This window comes from Dendropsophus ebraccatus, chromosome 15 (assembly GCF_027789765.1).
Source record: "Dendropsophus ebraccatus isolate aDenEbr1 chromosome 15, aDenEbr1.pat, whole genome shotgun sequence".
In the NCBI taxonomy this organism is placed as follows: domain Eukaryota; kingdom Metazoa; phylum Chordata; class Amphibia; order Anura; family Hylidae; genus Dendropsophus; species Dendropsophus ebraccatus.
The window spans coordinates 10,069,055-10,086,804 of record NC_091468.1 but is presented as its reverse complement, the minus strand read 5'-3'; the positions used below and the strand labels follow the sequence as shown (position 1 = coordinate 10,086,804).

The window sequence follows — 17,750 nt, the reverse complement described above, 5'->3', positions numbered from 1 at the left end:
TTTTAATAGAAGTAACTTACAAATCTCTGGCACTTTCTGCCACCAGTTGAGTTGAAAAAAAAAATTGGTGGACAACCCCATTAACAAAGAACTAAACCGGTACTGTATCCCCCTCATTCTAAGAAGCCCTACTGGGGGTCCTTGAAGTCAGACTCTAGAAAAAAGTGGTTTTTTTAGAAATTAGTCTTTACAAGATGGTAATACCCTTTAATCTACAATCAGATGTTCAGATCTGTTGTAGATTTTATGGTGGACATGGTAGGAGTGAACATACCCTTAAAGGGAATCAGCAGACAGCATGCTATAGGGCAGAAGATGAGTCCATTTGAGGAGTCTCTACTACTGAGTGGCAGCCATCCATGCAACAGTATACAAAGACAGCTGTCAATCACTATCTAAGACCGCCCATTGGACTCCTAAGCCCAGAATGAGAAGGGATATAGATCTATAAGTTACAGTACACTGAACCTTTTCCCACATCAATGATTACCATGATAACAGTAGAATGGATAGCACATAGGCTCCCTTTTAAGGAATAAGGAACCCAAGGTCTATCCAGCTATACTATCCAGGCATAATGCGCATTGTAGTTCTGCAACAGCCAGAGGGAAGCAGGATGGATGGTCATAGAGCGATGATGTATCCCAGCCATAGGAGATAGGAGGAGCCCAATGGTCTAGTAAGAAGTTTTGCATCTCACCTTTTTCAGCCACAGCAGACATAGGGTTAATCCACTGTCCCTGCTGTAAATATATGACATCATATTGATAGCTCTATGGCACAAGGTGGGGGAGGGGTCCAGTGCCTTGTTGCTTTTGCTCATGGTGCAATAAGTATAAACACCACAAAGTACAGCTACTTACTCATGATGATGGGGGTCCTGGGGAAAGTGTGACAGCCGCTCATTGTTGCTGGACCCTGGGCTGCTGATCTGTAGAGAAAAGGGAAATATAATTAAATAATTCAAATGATGAATAAAGTGACTAAAGTGAATACAAGAAATATCACTACGAGACAGGATGACTACTACAAGCATGACGAAAACTGCATGTCTGACTCCAGCCTTAAATTTAAAGAAATTTGTTTTTCTTTCAAATCAACTAGTGCGAGATTTGCAATTTACTTCTACTAAAAAAAAAATTCCAGTTTTTCAGTACTTATCAGCTGCTGTATGTCCTGCAGGAAAAGTTGTATTCTCTCCAGTCTGACACAGTGTTCTCTGCTGACCTCCAAGTCAAAAACTTCCCGGAGCAGTAGCAAATCCCCATATAAAACCTCTCCTGCTCTGGACAGTTCCTGACATGTCTGTCTCTTCAAAAAACAGTGATAAAAAGTCCAGTGATAGAAAGTCTATGCCGGCTGTCTGCAGGTCTAGATACAGAAAACTACAGAGCTTACTGTATACAGTTCATTCAATGAACTTGGGGACCAGACAGTATGCAGAAAGCTCCTAGGCTCCCTCTAGTGGTGGCAGAGGGCCGCCAGGGCTCTATCATTAGTCTCTCTATGTCCGTATGATTTTGGATTTAAAACATTATGATAAAATAAGGAGATTCTACGGAGCAGCTCAGCTCTGCTACATCTTTCAGTCACCAGAAATAAATACTGCTGATTCGGTGGCCGCACATATATAAGGCTAGGATGATAAGAAATATCATGCAACATAACTTGGCTTGAGTCGACGCTTATAGAATGGCATTGTAGTTATGCACTTGCAGAGCTTGCTGGGATCTGCCGGAGAACTTGGCTGTGGAATTAGGAGGCCATTATGTGTTCAGCCCAGTGGTTTGCCGAGCTCTTCCTGCTGGGTATAAATGGCTGCACAGGAACCCAGTTGTCTGTTTGTCTCCATCTAAACGGGCCGGGAAACAGCTCATAGAAGTCAATGATGCTCGGAGGCGGTGTGTGCACATTTCCCTCATGAAGTTAGAAGCTGAGGCTGTTACCACCATTATCATCAAATCAACCATTACAATCAATCAAAGTCCCGATAGGCAGAAGGGGCCTGGGCCAAGCAACCAGGGGGGCTCCGGGAAACACTATGTGATGGACAGGGCTAAGAAATAATAAATAATAATCCAGGAAGTGACATCACCATTTTATCCAGGAAGTGACTTCCCGACAATAAAGAGGATATAATGTGAATGGGGCCTTAGATGATTGGTCAAATACCACACTTTTATGTGCATATGTCCTAAAGTAAATCTAGTGTATTTTTTCGCCATCCCACGCAGGGATGGGAAACCTTCAGACCTCCATCTGTTGCAAAACTACAATTCCCATCATGCCGGGACAGCTAAAGCTTTGGCTGTCCAGGCATGATAGTAATTGTAGTGTTAAACAGCTCGAGGGCTGCAGGTTCCCCATCCCTGCACTAAATGTTGCCGTTCATTAAAAGGTACAGTGAAGGCAAAAGTATATAAAGTAAATATTTGGGGCACAATTTTTCCAATTTTTTTTTTTTTTTTTGTGATTTATTGCAATTTCTGTAGATTTATTAAGAATAATTTTAATATTATATAAATGTTCATAAAAAAAAAAAATAATAATAATAACTCCATATCAAAAACGACAAGATGAGTCGGACAATTAAATTAGCAGCCGGTTACATAGCCGGGAATTGAAAGCCAAAACCCAGAGCCGGTGGCTTCTTTGCAGAGTTCCATCCTGGATTAATCTGAAAATGAAGTTTTCATGCTATTCCGGTGGGTATCCCAGGAATCCAGTAATCCATTTTCTCCAGCGTGGCTATAAGAATAGCAGACTGTTGCCTATGTCATGCTTTGTTAGAGGTCCCATGATCACATTATGGCATGGAGGAGCTGACACTTTTATTCGGTTTACACCATCTTCTATGTACGGGCCCCTGATTTCCTTCGCCAGGGCTGCTGACAACCCTTTCCACACTGTATTAATCTTGTTTACTGACTTATCTTGATACGAATATCAGAAAACTGAACTTTTTTATCTCTTGCAGAAAATAAACAGCGTGTTGACAGAGGCAGAAGCTATTTTCTGGTGTTAAATTGCTTGTTTACTCCCGGCGTTTACTTTTTTTTTTCTCTCACTCGGCCGATCCTAAAGAAAAGAGGAGCGGATGGCGCAATGCAACCGGCTCCAATGATCCGTCACTAGGTACATCGGGACTGTCGACAAAGACGTAGCTGAGAAACTTTGTAAAACTCTAAAAGGGGTCAATATTGTCCTTTGTAAAAGGGTCAGCGATCAGCTGATCGGGTCGCTTTATGTGTGGTCAATGCGGGATTACAACAAAGGGCTGCGCCAACAAACCACCGATCGCCCTCTGGTTACAGAGCAATTCGCTCGGCTCTGGTAATGGCAGTTTACTGCAAATTGGTTCACCTCTAGCTATGCAACAGGAGCTCGTAGAAAGCGTTATATGGACAAGGATGATAGTGCTATGCGCTAGTTAAATAACACGGACAAGGATGATAGTGCTATGAGCTCATCTTCTCCTGCCTGGTCTACTGCAACATCCTTCCCTAGGGACATACAGCTAATACTCCTGTGCTGCTTCAATCCACCCTCACTCCTCCTCTGCCATTTTGGTCCCTGCTATGGTGCATTTAGCGCAAATGATTAAGAATGGCAAACAAGGCCATCCACAACCTGTCCCTTCTGTACAGATAGTCTCCTGATTCCTCCCCTTACAATATCTGCAGTCCACAACCTGACCCCTTTATACATCTCTTCCCTGATGTCTTGATACCTCCCCTACATAATCTCTATACCACATCCCATCTTCGTCTATACATCTCTACCCTCATCTCCCAATACCTGCCCTACACAATTTCCAGTCCACAAACTGCCCCCTCCATACACCTGTACCCTGATCTCCAGATACCTCCCCCTACATAATCTCAAGTCCACATCCCATCTTCGTCTATACATCTCTACCCTGATCGCCCTGATCCCCTTGTCCACATTTCTTACACCACAGTCTCCAAGATCCAATATGTTATCCACACTATACAACTTACTACCTCAACACATTGGGCTCTTACCCACCATCAGAACCCATTTCTACAGAGAAGCCTACAACCAGTGGCATACCCTTGAACCCTCCTATGACTCTATGCCGCTTGCTGATTTGCCCAGGCATAACCTATTTGGGGGGGGGGGGGCAGATCAGTAATAGTAGCTATAGTAGTAGATCATTCCCAATTTTAAGCAGGGCACAGGCCAGGATATATACACAGGAGGGGCTGCAGTGTGTGCCCTGTGCAGCAACAGGAATTTCATAGCTGAAGTGAACAGTCCTTAAAGGGGTACTCCATCTTAGCTTGTTATAGGATAGGGGATAATAAACTGATCGCTGGTGGTTCGACCACTGGCATCTCCAAACTGGGGACGGAATCAACAATCTACAGCATGAGCTCCCTTCATTCTCTATGGCAGTGCTTCTCAAATCCAGTCCTCAGGCCTCACCAACAGGTCATGTTTTGAGGATTTCCCATGCAAAGGGCATCTGTGAGAATACCTGGTGCACGGAGTATAATTATACCACCTGTGAAATACTAAGGAAATCCTCAAAACATGACCTGTTGGTGAGGCCCGAGGACTGGAATTGAGAAGCACTGCTCTATGGGACCTCCGAACCTTTCCAAATGCTGAAGCTCAGGACACATAATGGAGTCTATGTCTTCCAGTTGCAGAAGCTATCACTCCCTCTTGTCTGTTCATTTCGATGCATCGCTCTGGAGTATCACAGGTGTATGGAATAACTCTCCAACCATCGCCGCATACCTGGGAAAAGCGACTAGCGACTACTTTAGAAAGCGCAATTTTAGATCTTGTCGTCCTTTAAGATCTGAAACGAAACAATTATCCGCAGGGCAGACAATTCTTCTGTAACAATTACTCCGCTCTCTAACTTTACATCCAACGCTATTCCCTTCCCGCGGACACGGCACCCAGTCCAGAGACAGTGAGTAATAAAGCAAATCTGTACGTAACCAAGTAAACTACAAACAACCTTGAAAGTAAAAAGATGGAAGCATGGAGAACTTATTTGCTGGAGAACAATACCGTCCCCAGTGAAAAGGCCATTAGTAGCCTGCTCTCAGGAGAGCCGAGGAGACAAGTCAGTACAAGTGAGAATGAATTGCTTTCCCTCTGCCGTGGGGGGTGGTCCGTTCCTATAGGGACAAACACGACTGAACCGCCACATCCAGAGAACTTCCTCGCACACTTGCCTGCGCCATCCCTGGCCTTTGCATGATCTTGTCATTAGTCACCGAGCGGCTACAAGACGTAGGATATGTTGGCTTTTATGAGCAGGTTTAACAGGATTAATGAGAACTGCTCAAGCAACATTGTAGGTCTCCTTGCCCATGCAGGCGGGCATTTGTTAATTATATACCTGGTGCCATGTCAAAAGATCCTGGTATTAATTATACAGAACAAACTACGGCGGTGAGACGCCGAGTAATCCCGACCGCTCTACCGGAGAGCCGGATCTAGCCATGACCATACTGGTTTCCTGAATCTCTGCAGGGGGTGGTCAAGCACTGCAGAACGTCATATAGCATGCCAGCTGCTGAATCAACTGGACGCAATGCTTCATAGCCCATAGTATCACTGGACTGAGGGGAGAGAGCTTCTTATTGAGGAGAGAACCAAAGGGCATGTAGAGTCTATCAGCCCACGTAATGCTTCAGTGGGAAGAACATATGCAAATTAACTCTACTCCGGAAGGAAGAGAACTTGCTCTCTACTGCCACCTATTGGAGGTAGCGTCCCTGCAAGTCAAAGCTCAGCCCCTTTAAAAAAGTACTGGGAATTAGTAGCAGAGACAGAAAAGTATCTGAAAGCGACTCTGGCTCGGTTTATAATCTCCTGCTGTGTTTTAAGGCTTCTTAAAGGTGCTGAATATTGACTTGCACGGACACTACCCCCATCGGCCATACACTTTAAAGTGTACTTGTCAGTTAACTAAACTTTTGATCAGTCAAAGAAATGATTAGATGCGCAGGCAGGGTACCTCATTCCTTAGCTCGCTGCAATCCAATGGGCTACAATATAATCTAACAGTCAATAGCGTCCATCTATTTAGTACAACTGAGTGATCGGTCAGACTCCAGCCAATCAAAATTTTTTGACATATGTCTGTGTCCTATCAAACTTGATATTTGACCAACTATCTACCATGGATGAGGCCATCTGACTCCCTCCCAATGGCAGATGTCAGGAAAAGCTGATCCTCTCTTTCCCAGGGAGGTAAGCTGCCGCCAAAAGGTTTCTGGCATCCGCTTTTTTTTTTTTTTTTTTTTACACAATGACGCTTCATGAGATATTTAAAGAGTCACTGTCGTTTAAATTTTTTTTTGCAGAAATCAATAGTCCAGGCGATTTTAAGAAACTTTGTAATTGGGTTTATTAGCCAAAAAAAATGCATTGTTATCATGAAAAAGCAGTTTGACGCTCTCCCCTCTTTCTTCATTGTTCTCTATGGAGAGGGGAGATGAGGCACCAAAATAGGACAACAAAGAGTTAAATTTACAGCTACATCACCAGGCTATCCCCTTTGAAGTCAGCACTGACCTCTCTGACCTCTGAATAGAGTCTTTCACACAGTTCCCGCTGTATAATCCTTTGTTCTCTGCTGCCGACTAATTTCCCACCTCCCACCTTCATAGGTTACACCGGGCCCGACTGATTTAAAAGAGTCGAGGTTTCCTGATAATGAGCAGTGAATAAGAGAGAGGAAGAGGAGGGGGGGGACCTGGGGAAAATCTTTTTGAAAGCAGATAATGGCAGATTTGCCTAATGAACCCAACTACAACGTTTCTTAAAATCGCCTGGACTATTGATTCTTGAAAAAAACAATAATAATAATAAAATAAAATAATGAAACCACAGTGACACTTTAAGATTGTCAAATGAATACAGAACAGCATATAACTTTTCCTTATACAATGATTTACTGAAACAGGAGTTCCCCTTTAACTTCAGGCCTCCGCCATTCCATTACATACCAAGATTTTCCCTATTTCAGCTTTGGCAATGAATCCTGGAGTAACTCTGCGTATACTGACACCATGTGACCCTTAAACAAGTGTGAAAATCCCATTTCTGTAAAATCTAGAAAGACAAATGTGGTGAATAAGCGTCCAGAGGCGGCGATGTGACTGGCTGAACCATGTGGAATATGCTTTCTCTTGTTTAATGTCTATCTACACCCGACACATTGCTGTTTGTTTAAACTATGATCCCCGTGTGATCGGCAGCCATATACAACCGGGGGAAAGGGAAAAAAAAAATCAATGCAGCACAATGCTCCTAATCCATAATATAGACTGGTCCTGCGATGGGTTATGTAGGCAAACAGCAGACAAAGCTCATCATCAGCAACGGCCAGGCTGTGAGTGTCCCCTGCTGGCTGCCCGTCACCTCCATCCACACCAACTACTGTACTAAGGCCGGGGTCACACTGCACTGTTTTTGCAGTCAGTTTTTTTCATTTGTGCATTGGATGCATTTTTTGTGCATCCGTTTTTCCTTTGACTTCCATTAAAAAAAAAAAAAAGATCGAAACGCATCAGTTTTTTAGAGTACACAGAACTGTGCTCAACCACGTTTTTGTGTACGCTAAAAAAAAAAAACTGGATGCATTTTGATTTTTTTTTTGTAATAGAAGTTCATGGAAAAAAGGATTAAAACGACACACAAATGCATCGATTTTTTATCTGTTTTTTTTTTTTTTTTTGGGGGGGGGGGGGGGGGTCAAAAAATGGATGAGAAAAAGACCGATTGCAGGTCGCAGTGTAAACCCAGCCTAAGGGGCAACATCATCAGCCGCATTTAACCCTTCAAAACCCATATATGTGATCTTTTCTATATTCTTCTGGTAGAGGGCTCCATATCCTTTGCACTGTATTGTATAATGTGATGGCTGGGCGCACCACCAATCATGAGATCAGTCCCATGTCCCATATTTCAGGTACACGCCAAGACTGAGAGAGATGGCTGAGTACTGAGCTCGGCCCATAGCGCTCACAGGAGTTACAGTATATCCCCATTCTAAGGTAGGATTCCAACTACTAAAAAAAAAAAAATTAAAAGATAGGCTTTTACTTTATCCACAGACAGAAATGATTTCATATTTGGCCCCTCGGCAGGGGGTGAGGGTGACATGTGAACCACACAGGTACCAGGATAAAGGCTCATGTGATACAGAGCACCCAGACCTGTATAGAGAGGGAACATGCTACAGGAACAATAGTCAGATGAGATATGGAATATGAGTAATACCAAGTGATAGAGAACTTCTCTTGGGTATCTGCTGTGAGGTCTTCTCCATCCTCACATAGAAATAGATGAACGAGGGGTCTGCTACCAAAGGGCCGGGATACAGGCTCTAACCGCACACACAAGGTGTCCTACCACCAACTTTTTGTGTGAGAGAGAGAACAAGAACAAGGCGACGCAACCTTTGTCCAAAAATCCATGAAAATGGGACAATCCCAGGAGATACGTAGCAGATTGACTGTTTCTGAACCAAAAGACTGAAGGGAATAGGGAGCGTAGCTTAGAGGGAGAAAAGCATAAAGCCTGCCAAGTGGATCCGCCATGAAATCGACGTCTTGCGAGTTACAGTGGAAATCCTGCCTCTCTTGTCTGGTGAAAAAGATATGTTAAAGGAGTTATCCAGCAAAAATCTTTTTCTTTCAAACAACTGGTTTCAGAAAGTTATACAGATTTGTAATTTACTTCTATTTTAAAAATTCGAGTCTTCCTATACTTACCAGCTGCTGTATGTCCTACAGGAAGTGGTGTATTCTCTACAGTCTGACACAATGTTCTCTGCTGCCACCTCTGTCCGTGTCAGGAACTGTCCAGAGTGTTAGCAAATCCCCATAGAAAACATCTCCTGCCCTCCAGACTGGAAATAATACACCACTTCCTGTAGGACATACAGCAGCTGATAAGTACTGGAAGACTGGAGATTTTTAAACAGAAGTAAATTACAAATCTTTATAACGTTCTGACACCAGGGGATTTAAAAGAAAATTATTTTTTTGCTTGAATACCCCTTTAATGTGTCACGGTCATCATAGAAAACTTTTGACACGTCAAAATGATCAGTCTGGGTTTGAATGTTCAGACCTGTACCGATCGGGAGAAGACTGCGCTAAGTATGACCCTCTCCCAGGTCAGTGTCATGTGATCAGTCGGGCTCATAATGCAAGTCTATGGAGCCCAACTGAATATGCTGACACAGAGCGGGACGTACTGAAGCGCAGTTCTCCCAATTAGTACAGGTCTGAACACTCAGATCCAAACAGATCAAAAGTTTTCACATGTTAAAGGTTTTCTATGATGACAGGGACACTCCATAGATTTACATTTGAAGCCTGACTTGTCACATGACACAGAGCTGGGAGAGGACATCGCTTGGCATGGTCTTCTCCAGGTTTGTTTTCATGATCGCTATAGGCTTGAACACTCAGACCCGGACCCATCAGACCTTTTGACATGTCTATAGTTTTGGTCGGCATACAACTAGAAGCTAAAGCGACCAAAGTGCAATGCTGAAATCCCTGGATCATACGGATAAATGCTCAGACCTGGGCGGGGATTAACCCTTCCTACACATGCAGTCCTGGACTGTAGCTTTGCCTTAATCTTAAAGAGGTCCCCGTAATGTTTATAGGAAGAACTCAGGGTGAGCCGCATCTTTTTACTCACTGGCGGCGGCCATGATAGGGGCACTGACTTCGCTCTTGTCTGACAATGAGACAATGGCAACAAATTTGTATCTTGTATAAGATATTTGATAAGTGCACATGAGTGAATTGGTGTATCAGATAGGCCGTGGCGCAGTCTGTACCATTTCCACAGGTTGAGGGGAGGGGGGTGGGAGAGGCATTAGGTTTTCCTATGACAAACCGTCCATCTTGGCCGCGGTGACAGGGACCTGACAATTCCCCATCAATGTAATCCGAGCTGTGACAAGCTGAGCTTATTTCACACCAGAAATCACATTCGGATTCCACCTGCCCTGGAGTTTCCATTAAATTGTCTGTGGATACAAGGGAATGATAAAATACCCGGCACACACGTTGTCATGGTCCAGCATAAGCACTTTATTGTACCGGGATACACCTGACATGGAGACATAGATCTCTACGGGAAGCATGGAGAAGCAGTCAGAGCCGGCTGCCACTTGGAAGAAAGGACGTGGATTATAGAGTGGCCGAGAAAATGCAGGAAAACACGCACATTTATGTATAGTTACGCGGGCCTACAGTTACATATATGTACAGATACAGGGGCCTATAGACACATATATGTATAGATACAGGGCCCCAGAGAGATATATATATATAGATATATATATATATATATATATATATATATATATATATATATATATATATATATATATATCTATATCTCTGGGGCCCTGTATCTATACATATATGTGTCTATAGGCCCCTGTATCTGTACATATATGTGTCTGTAGGCCCCTGTTACTATACATATGTGTCTGTATACCCTTGTATCTATATATATATATATATAGATATATATATATATATATATATATATATATATATATCTATATATATATATATATAGATACAAGGGTATACAGACACATATGTATAGTAACAGGGGCCTACAGACACATATATGTACAGATACAGGGGCCCTACAGTTACATATATGTACAGATACAGGGGCCTATAGACACATATATGTATAGATACAGGGGCCTAGAGATACATATATATATATATATATATATATATATATATATAGATAAATACAAGGGTATACAGGCACATATATGTATAGATACAGGGGCCTACAGACACATATATGTATAGATACAGGGCCCCAGAGATACATATATATATATATATATATATATATATAGATACAAGGGTATACAGGCACATATATGTATAGATACAGGGGCCCCACAGACACATATATGTATTGATACAGGGGCCTACAGACACATATGTATAGATACAGGGGGCCTACAGACACATATGTATAGATACAGGGGGCCTACAGACACATATGTATAGATACAGGGGGCCTACAGACACATATGTATAGATACAGGGGGCCTACAGACACATATGTATAGATACAGGGGGCCTACAGACACATATGTATAGATACAGGGGGACCTATACTGAAAAAAACAATTTTATTTTATAGATAGATAGATAGAGGTAGATAGCTAGAGATGATAGATAGATAAATAAATAGATAGAGATGATAGATACAGGGACCCTATGCCACCAGTATGTCTAGGTAAAGCAGTATTATAAACATTCTGCTCCAGGCTTAAAGGGGTACTCCAGTGGTTTCAGAAAGTTATATAGATTTGAAAATTACTTCTGTCACAGTCTGACACAGTGCTCTCTGCTGCCACCTCTGTCCATGTCAGGAACTGTCCAGAGCAGTACAGTTATAACAAAAAACCTTTAATAAAATATCTTAAAAAAAACAAAAAAAAAGACACTCCTGCTCTGGACAGTTCCTGACATGGACAGAGGTGGAAGCAGAGAGCACTGTGTCAGACTGGAAAGAATACACAAGTAAGAAGAAGTAAATTACAAATCTCTGGCACTTTTTTGGGACTAGTTGATTTAATTTTTTAACCCTTTAAAGCTGACTAGACTATTAAAGCTGTGGTCTTCTCTCCTACGGCTCACCAGCTGTTGCAAAACTACAACTCCCAGCATGCTCTGACTGCCAAAGGCCACAGTCTGAAAGACCACAACTCTATAGGTTCAACTCAATTTATCCAATCATGTAGAAAGTTCTATAGAGAATTGGAGGCGTTTTACAGTCCTCTTGCGTCCCGTCTGATAGGGCTCGCCGTTAAACAGCTCCTAAGTACATAAAGTCTCTAATCGTAAGGATTTTTTTTTTATTACCAGCCGCGCGCACAGATCCGCAAATTGCCTTGTTTCAGATTTATTATGTATTACTCTAGAAATTCTATAAAGATCAGAAGAACTGATTACAATGTTGACCTTTGCATTAACTCATCTGAATTTAAATTCGAGTGTTTGATTTGAGAGAATAAGTCCATTTATCATAGAGCCGCTGCGGGGGGAGGGGGAGGGGGCCGCCGCTGGGACCCTGATTGGGAGTATTGAGACCAAATTTTATTTATTGAACGTGGGAGGAAAATTGCATGCAGGACAAGAGGAGCAAAACTCTGACCCATCGCCGTACCGCAAATAACAAATTTAGGCATTTAGTAGGAGGCTTGGGGGGGGGGGGGCGTAATTCATAAGCCGGCCCCGTCTTCTCCTCTTATCCAAATGCTTACAGAATCAATAGGTGAGGCTGGTGTCACTCTCCTCGCCTCCCGCCGTCTATTACCGCCACTCTTAGTTTTGTGCGTTTATTGTTACGATATGTGCAGTAAATCAATGTTTTTAATGTAGCACTTTTAGTGTCGCCAAACTGTGGGAGGCCGTGCATATGTTTTATCTATTTATGCCGCGGCCGGCGCTTGATTACTTTTATCGGACATTACGGCGGCACTAGAGATGATTCACTAGGTAGGAGAACAGGCGGCTTCACCGGAGGCCGGAAGAGTCTGGTAATGGGTGTCTGTTTGAGAGCCAGGATATCAGACAGACAGTCAGAGAGAGGTATACAGGGCTTACAAAAAAAATGAAGCAGAATCCTATAGAACACGAAAAAAAAGGATTACATTATGAAAAGGGTACACCGGCAAAAAAAAAAAAGTCTTTAAAATCAACTGGTTTCAGAAAGTTCTGTAGATTTGTAATTTACTTCTATTTAAAAATGTTCAGTCTTCCAGTACTTATCAGCTGCTATATGTCCTGCAGGAAGTGGTGTATTCTGTCCAGTCTGGCACAGTGCTCTCTGCTGCCACCTCTGTCCATGTCAGGAAATGTCCAGAACAGGACAGGTTTTCTATGGGGATTTGCTGCTGCTCTGGACAGTTCCTGACATGGACAGAGGTGGCAGCAGAGAGCACTGTGTCAGACTGGAAAGAATACACCACTTCCTGCAGGACATACAGCAGATTGAAAGTACTGGAAGACTGGAGATTTTTTAACAGAAGTAAATTACAAATCTGTATAACTTTCTGAAAACAGTTCATGTGAAAGAAAAAGATTTCCAACGGAATACCCCTTTAAGACTACACAGTCTAAGAATGTTCTACCACATTAATAAGGGGGTTGTTCACTAAATAATGAGTCTCCGAACGCATCCTGAAATCTCCATTGTATTCAGTGGAAAATCTGTGACCACATTGTGATTTCACAACGTTTGCAATGGGTGATAAGTGCTGCACAGTTTTAGGGTGAGGCCATGCACCCAATACTTTATATGTATGGATGAGCAAATGGACGTCTTGCCATAGAATTCAATAATGTAAAATTAAAAAAAATTTTAAAAAAGCTTTTTTTGTCCTTAACTGGGCAATAAAGTGACTTAATGGGAAAACAAAAAAATTAAATGTGTGTGTGAACACAGCCTAAAAGATTAGTCTGTCCCTCGTGCAGCGTCTCCAGGTGTCCTGCTGACTGCAGCCACTTTTGAGGCAGACTCATTGGGGCTGTACCTTCTCAGTCAGTGATTGGCTGAGCAGGCTGTCACTTCCGAAACTAAGAAGTGGCTGTGGTCAGTGGAGGACACCGGAGGAGTAAGGAGAAGTAAGAATAGCATCTATATTATTTTTTACATACGGTGGCAGCAGCAATATATGAAAAGTTTTACAATGCCAGATAGCAACTTTACCAAATCATCTCCCTCCTGGCACTATGTGGGACTCTACCTTCAGGGTGTCCTGTTCAGGTAGTGGTCATACAGGTTACGTTACGCCAAGTTCACAATGTGTTTTTCTGTGTGCAGTTATTATGCACCAAAATACAAAGCAAAAACCGAAAAGTAGCACTCCTTTTATGTATATACAAAACATTCCGTATATTTAGAGGGAATCCACACTTTCCGTGCACAGTCCGTAAATACGGCCGATTTTCTGTGGAACGGACTTCGAATGAATGATTAAGGCAGGAGCTCCAAAATGGTCTTTACACTGACACACTACAATGGCGGGAACAAACAATCATGAATGACGATACTGGGAAGGTCCGTTCTGTCGAAAATCCTCTGTACTTACAGACCGTGCACAGAAAGTGTAAATGCCCCCCCTTTATTCTGAGCAGGAAAGAAACACAACAGAAATCCAGGATGAGCATTAGCCCCTCTCCCACCTCTGCTACAGGGATGGAGCCCTGAAGATTATGTTATAGTACAATTCCATTAGTCTGGCATCTAGTAATCCAGAAAGTCTAAGGCTGGTATTACACGGAGCGATTATCGTTCGAAAAATCGTTAAATCGTTTGGATTTGAACGATAATCGTTTCATGTAACAGCAGGCAACGATTGAACGACCAATGAGAAATCGTTGATCGTTTAATAGGATCCGGACCTATTTTTATCGTTTGATCGTTCGCACATTGTTCAGTGGAATAAGAATTCGCAGCTGAAATGTACGCAATACCGACGACTTAACGACCGCAAGAACGATCATAAATAACGATCATCATTCCATGTAATTGGGCGAACGATTTCGGGTAATTTGCCTTAGCGGTCGTTTAAGATCGTTTATCGTTGAAAAATTGCTTGGTGTAATAGTACCCTAAATGTTTCCTAAGTACAATTGTTATAACACTACAATAGCTCTGGACAATGCTCCTCCAGCTGCTCTGATAGAACAAGAACTTTGTACAAAGATATTTATAGAAAATAAAATAAGACACCAGATTTATTAACGCAGCAACATTACATTTACTACTGTGTTCTAGGAGAGATAGATAGATAGATAGATAGATAGATAGATAGATAGATAGGAGATAGATAGGAGATAGATAGATAGATAGATAGATAGATAGATAGATAGATAGATAGATAGGAGATAGATAGGAGATAGATAGATAGATAGATAGATAGATAGATAGATAGATAGATAGATAGATAGATAGATAGATTAGTATGTAGTCCTATCTCTCTCCCCCGTCCTGTACTATTCTCAGTGTCAGTCCTCGGAGTTAATTCCTCTCCAGCACAGAGTCAAGTAAAAATAGGAAAACACAAAGGAGCGATCTGGGGAAATATTAGTCTATGTCACCTGCTTCAGGGAGGGAAATATCTATGTCCAACTGAGGATTTCAGCTGGACAATGATGAAAAGTCCATATGTTCCACTGCCACAATAAATTATGTCGGAACGTATGGTCAGGCCACTGAGGGGCTCCAAAAATAGGTCTGAAACAAGTCTGTCTGAAAACAAATTGGCCAAACAGTGATATGAGGGAAGCGTGCTCTTGACATATATTTTCAGAAGGCGACTGCTGTGTGAAGCGCGGTCTACAGAGATGGTGGACAATATGCTGCGGCTTTTAATTTCAAAGTCGTTATTCTATCAAGCTGGTAATGTGTGCAGAGCCTGCATGGGACTGCTGCTGCCTGTGGGCGAGGGGGGGCGCTAACTGAAGGGGATGAATGGAGGGATGGCCAGAGGTTAAGGATGCCGAACACACAGGATGATGCAGGCGCCTGGAGAGCGGCGCTGAAATCAGGACAGGAAACAAAAGAGCAAACAAAAAATGTAGAAAAATTAAGTATAAAACGGGTAAAAAAAATAAAAAAGAGAGGACTGCAAAAACACAGTGATCACAGGTTTGATGACCTGAACTGGTCTCAAATGGGTTTGCCCTAAATTTTTTTTTTTTTTTTTTTACAACTGGCCAGGCTTTGCTATAATTTTAGATTGTACTCACCCTTACTGCTGCCATTCCAGTGATGCCTGATCCCCGCTGCTTGTCACTGGCTGGTGATTGCCAAAGTGGCAACTTCATTGTCTACAGAGGTGACCAGAAACTGATGGGCAGCAGGAATCAGGCACGTTCATTCAGAGATGCGGAGAGGGATCATGGCAGGTGAGTACACATTTTTTTTTTCCTTAAAGCTTTTTCTGCCTCTTTCAATAATGAATCGTAGGTAAAGCCCTTTAATATTCTTCAAAGGGGTTATGCAGGATGTAGCTGCTTTATAAAAAAAAACAGCACCTTTCCTTCTCTTCTTTCCTGCATTCATTCACTTCAATGAAACCAAGTAGCAATACCACACCCAAAGACTAGAGGACAAGAATGGCGCTGTTTCTGGAGGAAAGCTGCTATGCTTTTGTAATCTTTTAAATCACATAATTGCCCCCACAATCTTACAACTATAATATCCTACAAAATATTTTTAACATAAACTGCACCACGTCTATCTCTGGGGAATGAACACTGAAATTCAAGGCCAATCCTTCTTAGGGTAGTATTCCACGGGCCGATCGGCTAGATCGGCCCTCGTTTACTGGGCCTATTCCACAGCCCGATTATCACTAAACAAGGGCTGCAGGAACATCGTTACCGATGTCCTTGCAGCCCTAGCTTAACTAGTATACATTACCTATGCAGGGTGCTGAGCTCCTCTACTCCTGCTTCTCCCGGGTCCCGCGCGCTCCTCCAGCGTCAGGGCGGCCTGTCTCGGCTGACAAGCCACTTAGCCAATCACTGCGGCCACCACCACCACCAGTGACTGGCTGAGCGGCCTGAGCCGAGACAGGCCGAGCGGCCTGAGCTGAGACAGGCCTGACGCTGGAGGAGCGCGCAATACCCGGGAGAAGAAGGAGTAGAGGAGCTCTGCACCCTGCATAGGTAATGTATATCGTCAGTCGCCGGCCGTGCACCGCTATTCCACGTAGCGGTATGCGGTCGGTGCCCGACAAATATAGGTCCTAGCCTATATCAACGATCAGCTGATGACAACGAATCGGGCCAATCTGGCAGTAAGTGTCCAAATTCTCTGTAGCACTGAAGGAACTAGGCATTACATAGTCTGTATTTGGGGAAGAGGATTCCTTCAGCCGAGTATCATATTGAAAGTTCAGCGTTGATAAAGACCTCAGAAGAGAAGGATTTAGGGGTAGTGATTTCTGACACCTCACAATGAGTCACTAGTGAAATCAGGCAGTAGGAAAAGCAAATTGTATGCTGGGCTGTATATACTATATATAATGGTATGCTGGGTTGTATATACCAGTATGCTCGGCTATATATCTACAGTGGTGCCTTGGATTACGAGCATAATTCGTTGCTGGGCGGTGCTTGTAATCCAAATCACTCAAACCAAAGCAAATTTTCCCATAAGAAGTAATTAAAATGCAAACAATTGGTTTCACACCCCAAAAATAATGATTCTAATGATTTTTATTCTAAATAACATGTAAAACTAATGAAACAAACACTTAGTAACAGCTGAATATGTGATATTATAAGTAGAGATGAGCGAACCTGGAGCATGCTGGAGTCCATCCGAACCCGAACGTTCGGTATTTGATTAGCGGTGGCTGCTGAAGTTGGATAAAGCCCTAAGGCTATGTGGAAATCATGGATATAGTCATTGGCTGTATCCATGTTTTCCAGACAACCTTAGAGTTTTATCCAAGTTCAGCAGCCCCCGCTAATCAAATACCGAACGTTCGGGTGGACTCGAACCTGAACCCGGTTTGCTTATAAGTTACTGTACAGTATAGCAATCAGCATGTGGTATATAATGTATAGTAACTGCATAACCCTGATAACGCAGCAGCTGGATATGTGATATATAAGTTACTGTACAGTATAGCAGCATGTGGTGTATAATGTATAGTAACTATATAACCC

At 42.7% G+C, this 17,750-nt stretch overlaps 1 protein-coding gene across 1 annotated transcript in view; it reads right to left on the bottom strand.

Moving 5' to 3' along the window:
• Positions 1-17,750, bottom strand: part of GPATCH2 (G-patch domain containing 2) — a 125,237-nt gene that overhangs the window by 65,458 nt on the left and 42,029 nt on the right. The window contains exon 6 of the mRNA XM_069954449.1: positions 864-931. Within this exon, the coding sequence (XP_069810550.1) occupies positions 864-931 (68 nt within the window). The remainder of the gene's footprint in view (positions 1-863; positions 932-17,750) is intronic.